Below are 20,379 nucleotides of genomic sequence, written 5' to 3'. Positions count from 1 at the left end.
GGGGTGCAAAGCTCAGTAATGAACACTGTTTTCCAGTTTGGCCCAGGGGTTGAACAAAATACATTACATAATACACTACATAACAATAGCATACCATTTAAATAACACCATAAAAACACACCATAAAATAACAAAATAACAGCTGGCTGGCTGGCTGTAGTCTAGCAGTAGCCAGGTATCCGCAGGCTAAATGGTCCATATGTGGGGTCCGAGGAGCAGAACACTTGACTCATAAGGACTGTGGATGGAAGTAGGTGAACAGACAAAATCACAGCTGCTAAAAGAAGCCAACAGAAGGGCCCTCCATCCATCCAGTTCCCTGGCTCAGGAACTGTCCCACACGGAAACCTGGCATAGGAGGCAAGGAAACTTTCACATGGGCTGGTAATAGGTTAAAAGAGACACAATGTTATTAAGTGGAATGACCGGGTTACCTTGAGTCTAGTGCATTGCTAGAAAGGTACAAAAAACAAAAATGCAGTTATTGCGCATGAGTTTGCAGGGAGAACTTTTGTTTTTGAGCAAGATGGTGGATCTGTGTAAAGGGTCAATGAAGATAACCTTAGCGTATCAAAAATGTCTCCTAAAGCTGCATTCATACTTGATCGCCGAGCTTTTGGAAAGCGATGGGCAATTAATTGCTGAATTTTGCGATGCATCACTTGTTGCTTTAGCATTTGTACTTATTACAGAATTAGCGATTGCAGATGACAATTATAGCGATTGCAGATGACAATTATAGCGATTGCAGATGACAATTATAGCGGTTGCAGATGACAATTATAGCGATTGCAGATGACAATTATAGCGATTGCAGATGACAATTATAGCGATTGCAGATGACAATTATAGCGATTGCAGATGACAATTAAAATATTCTAAATAACACAACTAGAACTAGAACGTCCATTACTGTCAATAATTAATTCATCACTGAAAGTTAATAATTGAGAAAGGTAAATTAAAATAAAAGATCCAGTTGGTTGTAAATGATTGGCTGATGCATTTACATGTCAAGCGATATCGCTCGAAAGTTGAGATTTCTTCAACTTGCAAAAGCGACATTATTTTTGCCTCAGTGATTGGTATCGATTGATCGGCTTGACGCTTTGAAAATGGAAGTAAACACTGAGAGTTATCAAGTATAAATTCAGCTTAAATCTATTTTGTAATTTCAGATTAACTCCAAGATTAGATAACCAACCTCAAGTACTTTGGTATTTTCAGGTCTTGACCAGCCAGGATTCCTTAGATATACCAACTTCGTATTTTCAGATTAACTCCAAGATTAGATAACTTTAAGTACTTTGGTATTTTCAGGTCTTGACCAGCCAGGATTTCTTAGAGATACCAACTTCTTGCTGCCATGGGATATTCCAGTTCCTAAAGGTAGCACCTTGGATGGGCATGCATGGCCTTCACCCAGTGAATCAGGAGGAGGGGGAAGGAAAGGGGGAAAGCATCGGGACAAGAGAGCACACAAGGGTAAGTGAGGTTTTTTTTTATTAAGTTTATCAGGGCTTTTAAGTGGGGTCAGTCGGTCAAGATTTTTTTTTTTCTGGAGGCCAAAATGACCCTAAAATGAGCTTGAAAATTTGGCAAAAATTTGATGATTTTTTTTTGCAAATATATTTTGAAAATGTTCTGAATTTTTTTTAAAAATTTTAGTCATAATCAATCAATTTTGGCTCCAAAACAGCTGATTTTAGCAAAGAGTAAAAAACAAACAGCAAAATCTGGGTTTGTCGGGCCCTGTAAAACGGTGTTTTTTTGTGGTCTTATCTAAAACATGTTTACCCTGATAAGTTTGGATTTGAAAGTTAGCAATTTATTGCAATGAGAACAAATGTTTATCCATGGGCATCGCAGACGCTTGTCTTTTAAAATGAATGTTATGGCTGAAACAACAATTAAAGCCTACTGTAAAACAAGAATTTGAAATTTGTGCATTTTATGAAAGTTTTTAATCATCAAATGTAATTGGTTATACAGCACAAAGCTTACATTTGCTTGAAGTTTTTGGTAAGCAGAGCACCTTTCCAATTTTGCAGAAAAGTAATTTTGCAGAAAATAAGGTCCCTTATACTAGAGTTAATTAGTAGTTGTATGGTATTGAATGCACCACATGTTGTCTTTCTTTATACATGTGAGCCCAACTCTTCCAAATAATTTTCTGATATATATTACCAAAGTTACAGCAATTATTTCCTTGCACTTCAGTTTTGCAGCATGTGAATTCGGGATCACAAAATTTAAGTAAATTAAACTGTCAAACTTGAAATGCTTTGTATCATTTTAATCATCAAGTTTGTTTTTTTGTAAGGTTGAGCATATTTTATTTTTGGTACCAAATACAGCAGGCAGCACTGCTAAGTTGTCATAAAGCACTATATTCATGGCCAAATTGTTCTTGTGATACAATAATTTTAAAATGGTCAAACATGTTGTCTAAGCCATGCTGCAAATTTCAAAGTGCGCATGCCCAGACTGCCAAACAACATTCAGTACAGTTTCAATAGAGCAGTTTTGTTAGCGACTTATATAAATTTTTCTTTAAATATATAGAGAGTGCAGCAGATTCCAGTTTGCGAGCTTACATAGGAAATGAATACGAGTGTCCAAGAGGTCACAGATTCATCTGCAGTGCTCCTGATAAAATTGTGAAGGCTACAGAAAGGTCAGGGGTCAAAGATAGTGGTACCAAGTTGGTTACTATGGACATGCCTTTGTACAGCCCGTGTGCATGCAGGTAAGTTGTTCGTAAAAAGAAAGAAAAAGTAAATTGGTAGAGTTAGAAAGCACAATTTTGTTTTTGGTACATACATTGTAAACTAAGTTGCATTATGGAGAATGTTACATTATCGAGAGGTCAGAGCCAGAAGGCCCCAAGTACAAAAACACCATTTAATGATATAGGCATTTTTATACTTGGATGCATGCATTAGTGTTGCACTTAGGCTTTATTTTTTTGCTGATAACAGTTTCTGTGGTTTTAGCTTCATTACCTAGTGTTGTAAGGATTATTTTGGTACCAAAATCTCATTTTGGCCAAAATGTACTTTTTGACCCGCTTTCGATATGTGCAATTGTTAAGAAATGTTGCTATCTAATTTTGGCAACTTAGGAACAGTCTATACAAATCAGTGTCACTCAGTTGTCTAGAGTGTGTGCAATAAACCAACCAAAATGGTCGAACAATTGAAATGGCAGCCATGTTGGAGCAAAGCTCTAAGATAGCTTAAGATGACAGACGGACAGGTCTCTAGATCGATTCCACAACCATTCATACCTATCACCTGTTTTATGGTATTATGCGAATTGCTTTGTGGTACCTTATTGAGGACAATTTAAAAAAAAATGAGGATGACTCTGTCATGAGTGACGTCGTATTGAATACCCTCTACAGACTGGGGCAGACATGCGGGCACTGTATTTGCGAAAAGTTTAATTGGTTAAGCAATTGGCATTGACATAAACTACAATCCTTAAATGAAGTATTCAAATGATGTGCTTGCTCTCATTAATCCATGTATGTGTTTTCTTGATTATACACATATCTTATTATATTTCTATTCTTATCCATTTTAGATCCACCAAACCTCCACTGGGCCAGCTGATGCGCATATTTTTAGTCACCCCAGATACTTCACTTTACATCAAGCTGAATCCTCGTATCCGACCCAGGGCTCATCCTTGCCCCGTCTTCTATCCTGAGCCCAAGGGTGAAGGAATTACACTGCCAAGACACACCATGTGGGTGCTGAGATTCCCGTATCCTTTGATTTTGAACTTGTAAGCTGTGATTGATTGCTGATAGAAGCATTTCAAACTTTCAGGTGTATCTTCACAAATTAGTAAGGATGTATGTGTAGTAGTAAGTTGGGGAAAAAGAGCCTTCCATGGAAGGTAATAAAATAAAGATTACACCAGAGTCAGGACATTGCTTATGCTCTTATTCTGTTTGTTTTCCCCATACCAATAAACCTACAACTTGTCATGATTGATGTACCAAAAGATCTGCAGTTTATTTCCAACTTCTGGAGGATATTCAACTGTTGAATCAAGGTACTAGATTCCCCCTCACTTTTGAAGTAATTTGATTTCTGTGCCAGTAGATTTGTGGGTTAGTTCACCAATGTAGTATTGTCATGTACATCCCTGTCGCAAACAAGACTAACATACTATGCAATGTACATAAAGATGACCAAAAAACATACTATGCAATATTTGTGTTGACCTTATAATGTGCAATTTATCTAAAGAAATTCAGGTAATACTATATATTGAGTGCCAAAGTCTTGCAACTGGATGTATGCCATTTTGATCATGCATACATGTAAGTAATGACGAGACAGATGGTGTGTAAAGTGTGTAAATTTGGCTAATTTTGGTAATATTTTCCCCATTACCTACTTTATCAGTATCAGTAATGATCTCCTGTTCTTGTGTACTTGCATAATATTTGTTTGTGTATTGTACATGTATACCTCGACTGCTTACATCAGACCCAGATTTAACCACTGTTTATCAGTGGGAGCTGGTAGCCTAATGGATAGAGTGTCCGTCTAGATATTAGAAGGTCATGGGTTCAAATCCTATGCTGGCACATTCCTTCGCTTTTTTAAAAAGTTATATGCCAGTCATCAGGATTTGTGTTTATTTGGGTTGGTAAACTGTTCTTTCTACCTTATTTACCTTAACTCTACTCAACTCGCAGATATGTGTATGTGGACGAGTCGGGACCAATTTTACCCCCTACAGACAACCAGCCACCTCCGGGGCCAAACTGATGAAAGGCGTTTATCTGACTACTCTAAAAGCCCCAGATACTTGAATACCTCCATTGCACGATCCTATGAGGATTGGATGATGAGGACAGATCTGGAGATGAAACAGCAGATGATGAAGAAAGGTAAATTGGTTGGTACCCATCAGACGTACGTTTTTGTTGTGGTCATGGAAAACATGAGATGTATGTTGTTGATACACACAAAATTTGCATATCTTAGCTTACGCAAATCCAATACCAAGAAGCAAGCATGATGTGATTTGCCACAATGTTGTTATATGACAAATACAGCAGTATGAGGCACAAGGAGGACGAAGTCTGTTTCTATTTTGATGCCACAGTAGAAATGTCTTTGTGACGTGCGCCCACAAAATCAGGAACATTGTCAAATTATTCAAAATTAATTCTTTTTGGTATCATCAAATATAGTGTACTCTAATTTGATACCAAATTCCAAATACCAGATACAAAAAAATAAAGCCAAAAAAAATTGCTGTGTTGCCCTCAGCGACCGACCCTAAATACTGAAAAATCAAGGTTGTAGTTGGGTGGTTTTTTTTAATGATGGTTTTTACAGATATGTTCAAAAAATGAATGTTTTTCACTTCAAATTAATATTTTATTGAAAGACTAGTCTTAAATTGATTATCTAATAAGTATCCAGTAGTCAAAATTGACAAATGTCCCTATTGGAAAACACATTATTTAATATTTAGTGGGGAAGGTTTAAAAAAAAAAGATAATTGACCGACCGACTCAAATTTTCCATTTTTCCCACTTCAGGGCAACATAACAAAATTTTTTAACCAAGTACATAACAGTCATTTCCTGATGGAGACTGGTGGATAGAGAGCCAGGCAGAATTGTCAATCTTTGCATTATAATGCTTCAGATAAATCACAAACTTTTTGATTTTCTTAGTCAATTACATGCTGCCTCATGGACACCTAAATTCCAAGACAAAGTATGTATATTTGTACATCTGAAATAGATAAAATGTCAAAATCAGACATGTATAGATTTTTCCCCTGTTCCAAATTTTGAAGGCCCAATATCATGTTCCTGGTGTTGTGTAGATCAAGAATTTGAAGCAGCCAGTGTTTGATCAAAATGCGACCTACAATGACCAAAAAAACTACAAAAAAGCAAGTAGACAAAAAGAAGTGAACTAAAGGAATTGCTTGTGTATCAGTCTACAACACTAAAGACAGGCAACATTTGTGGCATTTATTTATTCATTGTTTGGCATACTTAATTGCCATTCTCGAGTGGTTGTAACAACCCAAACATGTTAGTGTCGGCACAGCAAATTTGACGTCAAGTTTCGCATTTGGGTAATTCATCATTGATGGAAACGGTGACTTGATTGCTTGATGGTGTCAATATCAAACAATATGTGACCAGATCTGATCCAATCAGGCTAAAGTTGGCAATAATGAAATTGAGATGTAGGCAAAAAGAGAGGAGAAAAAAAAAAAGAATTGAAAAAAATGGACATATAAAAGGTTCATAACTTTGTAACCAAGTATTCAAGAGACCTTGGGATTCAACATCAGTAAGTGTGTGCTGTGTAGGTATTGAGCAAGTTAGTAATGGTAGTAACTCATTTTTCAACATTTCCGACTTTAGCCTGAGTACGTAGATCAGATCAGGTCACATATGAAGATGTTACATCAGGAGACGAGGAGGCAAGGGGAATACTACACTGCACTTGCTGCCAGAGAAAAATGCATACACAATGTAAACACAGAAGTAGGGTTCTGATTGGCTGTTCAGTCATCTCACAATCATAACAACAGATGGCTAATTTGATTGGCCAGTTTTGCGGCTTAGGCACTTGGTGCAGAGTGGTGCTCATGAAGGGAACACAAAGCTCTGAGTGTGTCGCTCATTAACAGAGCACCGGCTTCGATTAGAGCAAGAGAGTGCTGTTCTTTTCTGAAAGCCATTGTAAATCAGTGACAATAAAAAAATGTGGCGTGGATCCGAACGAGAGAGGGCTGTTCTTTTCTGAAAGCCATTGTAAATCAGGTGACTATAAAATAATAATGTGTCGTCAATCCGAGCGAGAGAGGGCTGTTCTTTTCTGAAAGCAATTGTAAATCAGTGACGATAATGTGAATACATGGTGGTAATTTGAGTCGAAATATGAATGGTCTTAAATCATGTTATAGAAATATAAAGGATTATCATGTTTTTTATATATGAAACTCAGTTGATGATAATGGGCTATTCCAGATGTATTCCGCACCCCCCCTATGGAAGACATTTAAAAAAAATACAAATTCCAGCTGGAATTGAGATGTGTCTAGAATTCCAGCAGTCATTTTTAGCAAAGATTCCGGCTGGAGGGTATGGAAGACATTGAGATTAGATGAAACTTCCGGCTGCTAAAATAAACGAAAAAACAAGAGTGGGGATTGTGAAAGGCCATGATGTGCCTATGGAAGACATTCACATTTCTTAATATTCCAGCTGGAAAATGGTCAAAAATGCTCCAATTCCAGCAGAATCTTCACTTATGATCACCATCTCGATTAACCTATGAAAGACATTTACTTGAATTCTGGCTGGAAACAAAAAATGTTCTTATTCCAGCTGGAACCCTATGGAAGACATTTACATTTACGTGAATTCCGGCTGGCCATATTAGACATATTACCACAATTCCGGTAGTGTCTTCCATGGGGTATTCCGGCTGTCAATTTAGCCCTGAATTCCGGAAGTGTTTTCCATAGGGGGGGTGCGGAATACATCTGGAATAGCCCAATGATGCATGGAATTTGCAGCCAAATATATGTGTTGAAACTTATACTTTTTTTTTTTTTTTTTTTTTTTCAAGATACAAGATATTTTATTTTCCCATAATTCACATGAAATCACACAAGTATAAATTTAAAAAAAACGAAGGCAATATCAAACAAACGAATTATGGAGGGGATGACCAGAAGGCCAGTAAGGAATGAAGTTTATTAGAAGAACATAATATAAGTGTCAAATTGATGTGTTACTGAGTAAATAGCAGCAGGTGCGTTGAAAATGGAATGAGCAACCACTTGGAAGTTTGCATGATTCATTCAAAAGTTCAGCGGGTTAATTTTGTTCAACTTTACATTATTTATTTCTCACAAGAAGAATCAACAATGTGTTGTGTGTAGTGTGATATAAAAATAATGTGATTTTTGGTCAAAAATGTGATTTTTGGTCAAAAATGTGATTTTTGGTCAAAAATGTGATTTTTGGTCAAAAATGTGATTTTTGGTCAAAAATGTGATTTTTGGTCAAAAATGTGATTTTGGTCAAAAATGAGCAAGTCAAAAATGAGTTTTGGTCAAAAAATTGTAAAAAACAAAATTTTTGGGGAAAAAGTGAGCCTATCCAACACAGTCCAAGTTTTGAGTCCAACTGTTGATTATATTGACTCTTCGACTCTGTACAAAGTATAGGAAGGCAGATTCTGAAGAACATTATAATGTGTAAAATTGTATCTGTGAGAATCATATAGCAGGAATGTGTTCTCACTGACTTTGACAGATTTCATGTCTTCATCACAGCTCATGTAACATTTCCAACTCTTTTGAATCTTGTAGCACTTTATTTGAGCATTAAGTGCTCTTTTGATACTCTCAAATACTGTAAAAGTAGACATTTTTGCGAGGTTTTTATTTTCGCGAATTTCGTGAGTGGACATAAAATCGCGAAAATAAAAACTCGCAAAAATAACCTTTTGCATTAAGTTTCTATTGTATCAATATCAAAACCGTGAAATTTAATTCTTGCGCAATTGACAAAATCGCGAAAATTTCTTCTCGCAAAAATATTGACTTTTACAGTATAGTTGTATTCAACTCTCTTCATGTAGGTGTCGACTGCAGACGACAAGTTTCAAATTTTCTTTCAAATTTAAACAATTTTCATCGCCATATTTGGAATCGGCATGAAGAATGCATTAAAATGAGTACAAAAAAGCCTAGCTAGTATTGGTTCAGTGGTTCTTAAGAAAGCTCTTGCTATTTTGAGAAAATATCTTGAATATAACTTTTAGAGACTTTTTATGTTGAAGCCTATGGCTAAAAAACTATATGATAAAAACTATGAAAGAATGACGCAAATATCAAAGATATGAAGTGACATCGTAGCTAATTTAATTACAAAGAGAAGAAATCTTGAATTTACCCTGCAGGTTTTTTGTTGGGATTCTGTAAACCATAAAATATATGAAGCAAGATGTTAACCAAGGAGTACGTAATGATGCTATTCATACATTTTGGTGTGCTTTAAAAGTGGAATAGATGTGTCTAAAATAATACATTGACTTAAGTCAGATAACGGAAGTACCATTACCTGTCAGTGCAAGAATATATCAACTGCTCAGTGCCAGAAGTGGGTAAGTGCAATAGCTGTCCTGTGAACATTTGGCAATTTACACACAGTACATTGCACTTGTCTACACAGGTCAGCTACACATGGCAGCTATTGCACTTACACACTTCTGGCACTGAGCTGTAGATATCTCAAATAATATTTTGGTAAGTAAGTGCCACGCAGATTTCAAAAATGCTGACTTAGGGGACACAAAATGGGGTTTCTCAAACTAAAAATGGGGCTTTGTTCAGTGCCCTTTGAAAATGTTGTAACATTTCCTCATAATTATGTGTTTGGAGCTCAAATTTTGAAGCTAATTTTGCTGTATTCGTGGAAACAGTTAGCCAAACGGCTGTGGGAACTTCAAATGGGGGAATAGCGTTGCAATGTTTCAATGTATTGAAAAATATGAATGTTTTTTTCCAACATTGATTTGTCAAGTGTTTTCAATCTTTTAACATTGACAACATTGAAATAATCAAATTGTGAATGTTCTTGACATGAAAAGGGAATTAAATGATATTTTTCTAAGAATTTGTTTTTTCTTGATTCATAAAAGAATCTCATCAGGGAAATCATAGTATGTTATTACTAAAAGTGACTGACAGTACATAATTGATACGATTTTAAAGCTTTAAAATACAGATTTCAATTATACAATATCTCACAAATTTTCAATGTAGTCAATGTTTTCAATGTTTTTATCTCAATGTTCAATATTTTTTTGAACATTGCAATGACTTAAATGGGGGTCTGTGGAATGGAAACAGAAATTCATGGGGGTCCCCGGAATTGAAAAAGAGCTTCAAAAAGTCTTCAAGGCGGTACAAGGTATAAGGAGAGCCAAGAACTATAACTTTTAAATTACCGCATTTCGAAATGAATCATTCAAAAAAATACTCTCATGTACTAGACAATGTACAACTCCAAGGCAATCAGCACAATCATGCTCTTGCCTTTCCAAAGTGTCTGTTGTTGCGTGCAAGCCATAGAGTGTATGTTGCTCTTAATGCTGTTCTCGCCACAGTATTCAGGGCCTTTTTGATTTCTTTGTTTGTGAGACCAAAGAACTTGAAGCAGGTTGGAAGTGTGTTGTTTGTGAATCATCTTGATCCCACCTCTACTGGGAAGTATTTCAGTTCCCATCCTTTTGCTTGTCCTTCCTGGATTAGATCTTCATACTTCATTTTCTTTCTGAGGTTAGCCTGTGCTAAGTTCTCCTCAGCAGGTAATAATTTGGCCTGAAAACCCCCTTTTTCAAGAACTGTTCTTGTTCACTATAGAGACAACATTCTTGAGTTTTTAATAAGTGCTAAATCCCAGGGGGGTACTCAAGTTTGGTTTTGGTAGGGACGTGCCGCTGAGATTTTGGAAGTAGACCCATAAATATACCAATTTTTTCAAGAAATTTGGACCCATTGATATACCAAATGTCAACATTTTCGGCCGAATTTACCCAAAATTTTCTTAGTTTTTACAAATTTTCCCAAAATTTTGGGAAAATTTTGGCTAGATTAAGGAAAAATTGGGCTGTTTTCCGAAAAAATTGAGAAAATTTTGAAAAAGGACCCATTCATATACCAAAATAGGCTTTGAAAAAGGGGTCATTGATATACCAGAAGGCTGAAAATGCTACCCATGTTTGCGGCACGTCCCCGTATGGTCATTTGTACTGAGTACCCCCCCTGGGTGCTAAATAAGTGCCACTTACTATGGTCTTTTGATGCCAAAGAGGTTAGTCTTAATAAAAAAAATAGTTAGTTTTGCCCTTTTCGACTACACATTTTAATTTCCATATTTTTAATATAAAATTTGCAAAATATTTTGTCTGTTTGTAATAAGTTCCGCACAACTCTAATATCGACTATGTGGTGCCAGAAGTGGGTAAGGGCAATAGCTGCCATGTGTAGATGCCATGTGTAGATGAGTACAATATAATGTGTTTAAATTACCAAATGTTCACAAGGCAACTATTGCACTTACCCACTTCTGGTACTGAGCAGACGATATATTTAAAAACTGTAGATCACTAATTGGCCAGAACATAGTACAATTTTTCAGTGTGCTTTAAAATGATTTCCGCTGTTTGATCATTTTATCCATCCTCACAATAGCAGATAAGGTGCATGTCCTGGTGTCTCACAATACTGCATACAAATGATTTCATTTCAAAACATGACTCTAATAAGATTAAAGACACTTGAAAGCTGTTCTAATTTGGGTTAGTTTGCAATTGACAAATTAAAGTACCCTAAGGTATTACGATGTGTGAAGAATGTCATTATGAATTTGATATGAGTTGGGTAATTAGATAATATAACATACTAGACAGCATAAGCAGTGATGCCAACGCCGCGTCTTAGGCGCACAATTGGGCTACTTGGTGATCACTTGCCGCTACTCAAAAAAGCATGCCGCTACTTGCCTAAAATTGTGCTACTTTTGCCAGTGTCAGGCGGCGGCAGTAATTTGACGTATTCACTTTCAATTTAGCTGAATTATAAGGGTTTTGAGTCTCTGAAGCTCGAAATTGCAATTACAATGGGTTTTGTGACCATTTATTGATCGATCAGTAACTTCCCATTAAGTACCCAAAGTTTTGAAGTCAAGTGCTTTTCAGCCCAATTGGCTGATTTGCGTTCTAAATTTGGGTAAATCCGCCCAAATATCCGGTATTGGGCGCTTTTTTAGGAAGTTTAAAAATTGGGCTACTTGAGACTCATTTACCGCGGCTTGGCGAGCTAATGTACCGCGCCTTGGAGCTGAAAAGTTTAGGCAACACTGAGCATAAGTGATGTGTGGAGACACACACTCAGACTGCTACATGTGAAATATTTATTTGATTTGTATGTTTCTTAATATTTCTATGGATCATTTAAAGGTGCTGTTTCTGATGTCTTAATTATTTAAGGTGGGTGTTCTGATTGACAGCCTCATCTCTTCATGCTGAATCTCACATGTTTTTGCTACACACATATATGTGGCTTATGTTATCATCCAAATGGTTTGCCTGGATGTTTTTTTTTGTTTGGCTGTCCGGGCAGAAGCTAATTCATTAATCCACTGTGCAGTTCCAACGCAATATCCGATCAACTTCATTATTATGTTTTCAGGGTTATTAGGAGTTACGAAAACCTAATAATGATAATATTGGATGGCTTATTTTGCATGATACCATAACATATCAGATTCGTCATACAAATATCGAACTCGCCGTTGGCTCGTCCGATATTTTTATGACTCATCCGATATTTTTATGACTCATCCGATATGTTATGGTATCATGCTCAGCCATCCAATATTATATCAAACTTGGTATGGTGATAGGATATTGTGGCCTGATGTGCTGTATAGTTTTGTGTCATGTTATTTGCATATTTATGAATATTAATAAGCTTATTCACCTGCATTTAATTAAGCCACTCAGCAGCTTAAACGCAATAACCAATCAACTTCAAATTTGGTTTGGTATTCCCGATCGTATTCTCCTGGCTGACAGGAGAGTGGAATCACAGGACTGCGAACCCTGAGCTTACGTCACGAGCATTCTCAAGGTCATAGACGTTCGATTTGGGTGCTTTTGGGGCGCCTCAAAAAAGACCAAAAATTATTCATTTTTTTAATTTTTCAGCTTTATTGGCCATCAAAAAAATCGGAAGAAAATGTTTTTAGTATCCTGACATCATAAGCTTTCCAATGATATATAACTTTATTTGCAATGAGCGTCACCTTTAAGGTGACATACCCAAATACAAATGAAATGACGGGCAGACGGGTGGCTAGCCAAGACACTGAGTACGTCCCACACCTGAAATCACCTGTCCGAGTGAGATTTATAGCACACCTCTATTCCTAAACTTCTTACCGAATGTAATTTAATAACATATCTGACAGGCCATTTTAACATTTCCAAAAGTGTGATTTGTAGCATGTCTGTTATTTTCGAATCTCAATCCCTGTGATCATAATTGCTGCTTCAAACAAAATACTTTCAGGTAGTCTATGGCAAGTTTGGCAATAAGTTCGGTGAGCTTTTTTGACATGTTTTACTGTACACTGCTGCATTTTATCATTGTCATATTTCAAGTTAAGTCCTATCAGTCTTATCTATTTGCATCATTTAGTTAGTGAAAAATAAGATGCACAACACCCTTGTTTGACAATATGATTGAACATGATACAAAGAGTGAGCCAGTGTACTTGAGTTGCATTTTATCAATGTCAGTGTTTCTAGACAAGTCTTCCATCTAGTTGAACATTACATAATGAAATTCAACTCTTGTCTAGTGAAATTGTAGAATGCCACTTTTAACTCATACCCAAGGATTTCAGGCAGTTGCGATATCATTGAAATTGATTAAAGGTTGTGGATTAAAGGTAGTGCGCCATTTTTTAGAATAATTACAATGCCAGTGTCCGTAGACAAGTCTTCCATCTACTTGTACATTACATAATGAAATTCAACTCTTGTCTAGTGAAATTGTAGAATGCCACTTTTAACTCATACCCAAGGATTTCAGGCAGTTGCGATATCATTGAAATTGATTAAAGGTAGTGTGCCGTTTTTTAGAATTACAATGCCAGTGTCCGTAGACAAGTCTTCCATCTACTTGTACATTGCATAAGGGAATTCAACTCTTGTCTAGTGAAATTGTAGAATGCCACTTTTAACTCATACCCGAGGATTTCAGGCAGTTGCGATATCATTGAAATTGATTAAAGGCTTTGGATTAAAGGTAGTGTGCCGTTTTTTAGAATTACAATGCCTGTGTCTGTATACAAGTCTTCCATCTACTTGTACATTACATCATGAAATTCAACTCTTGTCTAGTGAAATTGTAGAATGCCACTTTTAACTCATACCCAAGGATTTCAGGCAGTTGTGATATCATTGAAATTGATTAAAGGTTTTGGATTAAAGGTAGTGTGCCATTTTTAGAATTACAATGCCAGTGTCCATAGACAAGTCTTCCATCTACTTGTACATTACATAATGAAACTCAACTCTTGTCTAGTGAAATTGTAGAATGCCACTTTTAACTCATACCCAAGGATTTCAGGCAGTTGTGATATCATTGAAATTGATTAAAGGTTTTGGATTAAAGGTAGTGTGCCATTTTTTAGAATTACAATGCCAGTGTCCGTAGACAAGTCTTCCATCTACTTGTACATTGAAATTCAACTCTTGTCTAGTGAAATTGAAGAATGCCACTTTTAACTCATACCCAAGGATTTCAGGCAGTTGTGATACCATTGAAATTGATTAAAGGTTTTGGATTAAAGGTAGTGCGCCATTTTTTAGAATTACAATGTCAGTGTTTGTAGACAAGTCTTCCATCTACTTGTACATTACATAATGAAATTCAACTCTTGTCTAGTGAAATTGTAGAATGCCACTTTTAACTCATACCCGAGGATTTCAGGCAGTTGCGATATCATTGAAATTGATTAAAGGTTTTGGATTAAAGATAGTGCGCCGTTTTTTAGAATTACATGCAAAAATGTTGGGACACTTTATGCAGGGCTTTTCCATTTAAAATCCACACTACCCCTGTGGAAGATTTAGCTGAAGTCTTCTGCTGGGGGAGTATAAGTTTCGAATAGAATTGACAGTTGTGGAAGATATAGGTAAAACCATCCAGCAAAATGAGTCGGGATGACGGGAATATTGATTTTGAGATATATCAATAATAGTATTCAACTTTCTTTGTATTTTATTGTTCAGAGCAACACTAAAATGGCCATATCTCTGCAAACATAAGTCTAATTATGATGGGGTTTTCAGCAAAATAAAGCTCTGAGAATGGTAAGTTTAATGAGATTGAAAACTGAATTTTGATTTTGATTGACATCAGACTCATTTTGCTTGATCGCATCACATATATATAATACAGGGGGGAGTATGGGTTTCAAAATGATTAACTCTGACCAATTACATTTGAAATACTGACTCCCCCTGTGGAAGGTATTTCCAAAATTTTTCACAGGGGTAGTGTGGATATCAACTGGAATAGCCCAATGCATCCCTGCTCAGTTTCAACAATGATGAGTGATGAATAGAGTGTCAGATGAGTGTGCTTCATGTGTATACCCCAAGTCCTGGCTTCTTAACAAGTAGTGCTGTCTCTGTCAGATTGTAGATGGTAGTATTTGGTACTCGTGTCTACTCTCTTGATGTTCAACATAATACTGTTGCAGGATGTACCAAATGAGTTGATTTTATTTTCCATATTCTGAGTAGACTTCTCCGTAGTCCACTTGCCAATTGTGCATACTCTGGCTATTACATTATTTAAGCTTAAAACTCTGATTTAATTAATGTGTGCACAATTGATAGATTTTCACAACTGATCTTTTCAGTCACCGTACGCCCTCTGTTTGTTAGCTTCCCAAGTGGACTACTGACTTTGGATTGCGGTTTACATGCTTAACACGGCTGTCTATGAGCTTCTATGGATGAGATTGTCGGAAATTTGGCCTACTAAAATTGGCCATGATGTAATGCATCTTTAAATGGATCTGGCTTGTGATTGGTCGCCCAGATCTCGTTATTGTTTAAATCCTCCCGACACGTACTGGTACCATTAACTATACATGGTACACAACTATCTAGGGAATGTGGCGCTTTTGTGCTGGCACGAAAGTTGGTGGATGAACGTACGCATCTAGCGCGTATTGTACCACCATGCTTAGTCTTGTGGTTAGATTTGATTAATAAACAAGTATGATTGACAGTGTGTTTTAGAGAACGAAGTCCCGGGGTAAAGTTCTGCTTAAAAGTGAAAGTCCATAGTCGATTTTTAACTCGGATAATAAACTGGCAGATTCTAAAATTAGAATTGTTCAGTATTGAAGTGCCATTTATATAATTATGCCATTATGATATGTGTTGCATTCAATAATATAAGCCGACGTATACTTTACTTTTACTGTCACAAATATAATTATATAAACTTTTTCATAACCATTTTATACTAGTATTTTGATGTAATAAATATCAGGATAATTTCGAGTTCAACTGAATGCGTTCATCATGATTAATAACATTTTTATTTATCAAAAATCGACTATAGCATAGTCTATATTCTGAGAGATAACCCATTACTCACAGCCATATAGTTAAACTGTGATGCAGGTTGTGTGAAACAGTTTTACCTTGGTGGAAATTGGGATGGAAGGACTTTTCCACAGGTGCTCTAATTTCTAGGCTAGGTGCAAACCATACACACCCTATGGACGACACAACCTTAATCTTCCACACGGGGGTGTAGATTTAAATTGATTCACCCAGTCAGGTAACTTCATTTGAAATTCACACTCCCAGTGTGGGAGATTAAGGTCATGTCTTTCGTGGGGGTAAATGATTTTAACTGGAATAGCTCATTGCCTGAGGGGTGGGAGGCAGATGATAGATGTTTTTGTAGAACTATTAGAATGAAGGTGGGTAATCAATGTTACGTAAAACTGCCATGAAAATGTAGATGAAGCAGTAAAGCATGGTGGTATACACATTATGACAGAGTGTAAGAACATGGTAACTGCCGGAGGGTTACTCTCATTGAAGTCACACGGTAGCTGTGCCGAGTAAGTTTGAATGGTGAGCGACTGATAAAATTACAGTAATGATAATGATACGCACATATTTATTAAAGGAGTATTTCGTGATCCTAGCATCCTCTATTTATGTCATTTTTCATTAGATATCCACGAAAAAAACCTATTCCCAAAATTTCAGTTGATTCCGATTTATGCGTCATGAGTTATGCATGATTATGTGTATTACACTGCTCCATAGACAATGCGTTGTAATTTCGTTCTGGTGCACCAGAACGAAATTCAAATTTCACGATATCTTTGCTAAACGAATTAATCTGCAAGAAATATTTTGTACATAAACATTATGTAGCCAGAGGTTTCCATTGATATAAAAATCTCAACTTTTTTTGAGAAAAGTGGGGGGATGAGGCTGTGGATCAGGAAATGCCCTTTTAAGCGCTTAAATCAGGAATCTTGAAGTGCTGTACAAATCATTAAAAACATGAAAACGATGCAAAAATTACATAGCAACCAGGAAGATATAAATTATACAGAGATAAAAGCATAATGAGAAAATACATGATAAAAGTTAGAAAACTATTAAGGACTTGGATAGCAACGTTTTCACATAGTTTTTGTGGGACCTGAGAGCACATCGGACAAATCAAATTGCATTTTGAATACAAGGAATGTCCTTCAGATATCAAATAATTTTGATTTTATGATTATCAGAAGGACATTGCTCGTATTCAGAATGCAATTTGGTGTGTCTGATTTGCTCTCAGAACCAGCAAAAATACCATGCAAAGGTGGGTGACCAACCCCTTAAAGCATGAAACAAAATATGATTAAGGGCACAGCAAGTGGGTGGTAATGGCAAATATACAAAAGAAAAAACAAAACAATCTGAGCCAAACCATCCACCATCATGCACCACAACAAAATATTGCAAGGCAAGGGAACAGTGAACTGACGGGCCTTCCCAAGTGGATGAGCAAACACCAAAGGTGAGGAAAAGGTGTCATCGGTCAGAAGATGACTGTCACAGACCCGTGGGACTTTATTTCCATGACAATTATAACACTTAAGTTCTTTTGTTCAATGATATTTTGCACTATGTACAATTACAGTACAAAAGTTTCCCCACAATCGTATAAAGTAAATCTACAAAATATTTTACAAAATGTAAAAAGGTATGTATATCCTTATTTAAATGTTTTATAGGTCTGGACAAATTTATAGCATCACACATTGCATTCAGTGATAATGCTTCATTGTGTAAAAAAGAGACTGTTTTAAAAGTTGCACCTGAGTCTATAGGGGTGAACTTTAAGGTCATGTCTTTCATAGGGGGTGTATGGATTTCAAGTGGAATAGCTCATTTATTTTGTTGCATAAGATGCTCCTGACAACATGCATTTTGGGACAAAACAATGCACACATTCCCTGGGGACTAATCAAGCGCAATTCTTAAAGCTGAAAGATGTTTGTCAAAAGCAATTGATTGCTTTTCAAAAGCAATCAATTTGAGGTCTTTGCACTTTTCCGAATTCCAATTCAAATGAACACTGCTCTGTGCAAATGTGATCCAAATATTTTCCAATTATTAAAGTACATTTTAATAAAAATCCATTTGAGTTGCCATGCTTGAATTTGTTCATTTTTGAATAATTGACAACCACTATTCTAAATCTGGCTTGTTCCATCAGCACCATGTAGTTCTTTAAAGGTGGGCAATCCTATTGATATCCTCATGCTCCCCTCCCGGATATTTAGATTTTTGTGACAGAAGAAATCAAATTTTAAATTCGTTACACTGGCTTTCAATAGACAAGAGAATTTGCTTCAAAGTGCTACTCTACATTTACAAGACATTGAACGATCTGGCACCACCTTACCTCTCTGATTGCCTGACCATCCGTGTTCCAACTAGGGAAGGCCTTCGTTAAAATCAAGATCTTACGCGCCTTATCATTCCTAAGACCAACAGACTGATAGGCGATGGATCGTTCAGTGTCTTTGGACCCAGAATCTGGAACAATCTTCCTTCATCCATTAGGTCATCTCCCACAGTTACTACTTTCAAACGTGATGCAGTAGCCTTTGCATGCCCCTTTGCACATCAAGACTGTTATCAGCAGTAGATGGCTACTTCAACAAGACTGCTATCAGCAGTAGATGGCTACTTCATTAACACTGCTATCAGCAGTAGATGGCTACTTCATCAACACTGCTATCAGCAGTAGATTCCTACTTCATCAACACTGTTATCAGTAGTAGATGGCTACTTCAACAACACTGTTATCAGCAGTAGATGGCTACTTCATCAACACTGTTATCAGCTGTAGATACCTACTTCGTCAAGACTGCTATCAGAAGTAGATACCTACTTCATCAACACTTTTATCAGCAGTAGATTCATACTTAATCAAGACTGTTATCAGCAGTAGATTTCTACATCATCAACACTTATCAGCAGTAGATACCTACTTCATCAACACTGCTATTAGCAGTAGATTCTCGTGCTACACGCTCGCTAAGTCTGTGAGGTCCACAGACTGTGGCTACATCAAGACTGATATCAGCAGTAGATACCTACTTCATCAAGACTGTTATCAGCAGTAGATGGCTACTTCATCAATACCAGTACCAGCTGTAGATTCCTAATTCATCAACACTTATCAGCAGTAGATAACCTACTTCATCAAGACTTCAACAACACTGTTATCAGCAGTAGATGGCTACTTCATCAACACTGTTATCAGAAGTAGATACCTACTTCATCAACACTTTTATCACCAGTAGATTCCTACTTCATCAAGACTGTTATCAGCAGTAGATACCTACTTCATCAAGACTGTTATCAGCAGTAGATAACTACTTCATCAAGACTGTTATCAGGTCCCCCACTGTAAAAATCGGACCAGCCAGATTTGCACGCTACAGAGCCTGAAAAATAAGATCCCGCGAATCACAAATTGACACACGTATGGGAGCTGCATGGGGTGTATCAGCAGTAGATTCCTACTTCATCAAGACTGTTATCAGCAGTAGATAGCTACTTCATCTATACCAGTACCAGCCGTATATATCTATTTCATAAACACTCTGTTATCAGCAGTAATACCTACTTCATTAACACTGTTATTGGCAGTAGCAGTAGATAGCTACTTTATCAACCATTTTTAACACTGATATCAGCAGTAGATAGGTACTTCATCAACACTGATTAGATAGCTACTTCATCAGCATTGGATACCTACTTCACCAACAGCGATATCAGGAGTAGATAGCTACTTCATAATCAGAGGCATTGAACATATAAACCATGTAGAGTTACTTTTATTAAAACTCAACATCTTTTTTGATAAGCACATGAGCACAACCAAGCTGTTTTAAACCTGGAATTATTTAAGATTTAAAAATACCAATTTAATACCAATTTAAGATTTAGTGTGATAAGCAATTTAAGATTGGTATTAAAATAACACCATTCATGTACACGAATGTATAATGCAAACGTACCTATGACGTTCAATAAGTTAGATCCATGAGCATGTCATACTTTTCTATGGCTAAGTGAAATCATTAATGGTGAACAAAGTCAAACCCACAGGGCCTCAGCATACATTGTTGCTTATCATAATATCAGCTGCATGTTGATCACTCTCTTAACCCTCTCCACGCGG

At 36.5% G+C, this 20,379-nt stretch overlaps 1 protein-coding gene across 1 annotated transcript in view; it reads left to right on the top strand.

Annotated features, from left to right (window-relative positions):
• The window catches only part of LOC140160677 (nonsense-mediated mRNA decay factor SMG8-like), a 45,786-nt gene extending 40,648 nt beyond the window's left edge, over positions 1-5,138 (top strand). Inside the window, 5 exon segments of the mRNA XM_072183961.1 lie at positions 1,321-1,485; positions 2,566-2,749; positions 3,589-3,771; positions 4,718-4,776; positions 4,779-5,138. Coding sequence (XP_072040062.1) covers positions 1,321-1,485; positions 2,566-2,749; positions 3,589-3,771; positions 4,718-4,776; positions 4,779-4,834 — 647 coding nt within the window. The 3' untranslated portion in view covers positions 4,835-5,138.
• The last annotated feature ends 15,241 nt before the right edge of the window (positions 5,139-20,379 follow it).

This window comes from Amphiura filiformis, chromosome 9, assembly GCF_039555335.1.
Source record: "Amphiura filiformis chromosome 9, Afil_fr2py, whole genome shotgun sequence".
In the NCBI taxonomy this organism is placed as follows: domain Eukaryota; kingdom Metazoa; phylum Echinodermata; class Ophiuroidea; order Amphilepidida; family Amphiuridae; genus Amphiura; species Amphiura filiformis.
The sequence above is the reverse complement of the archived record's forward strand: the minus strand, read 5'-3'. Positions and strand labels throughout refer to the sequence as shown.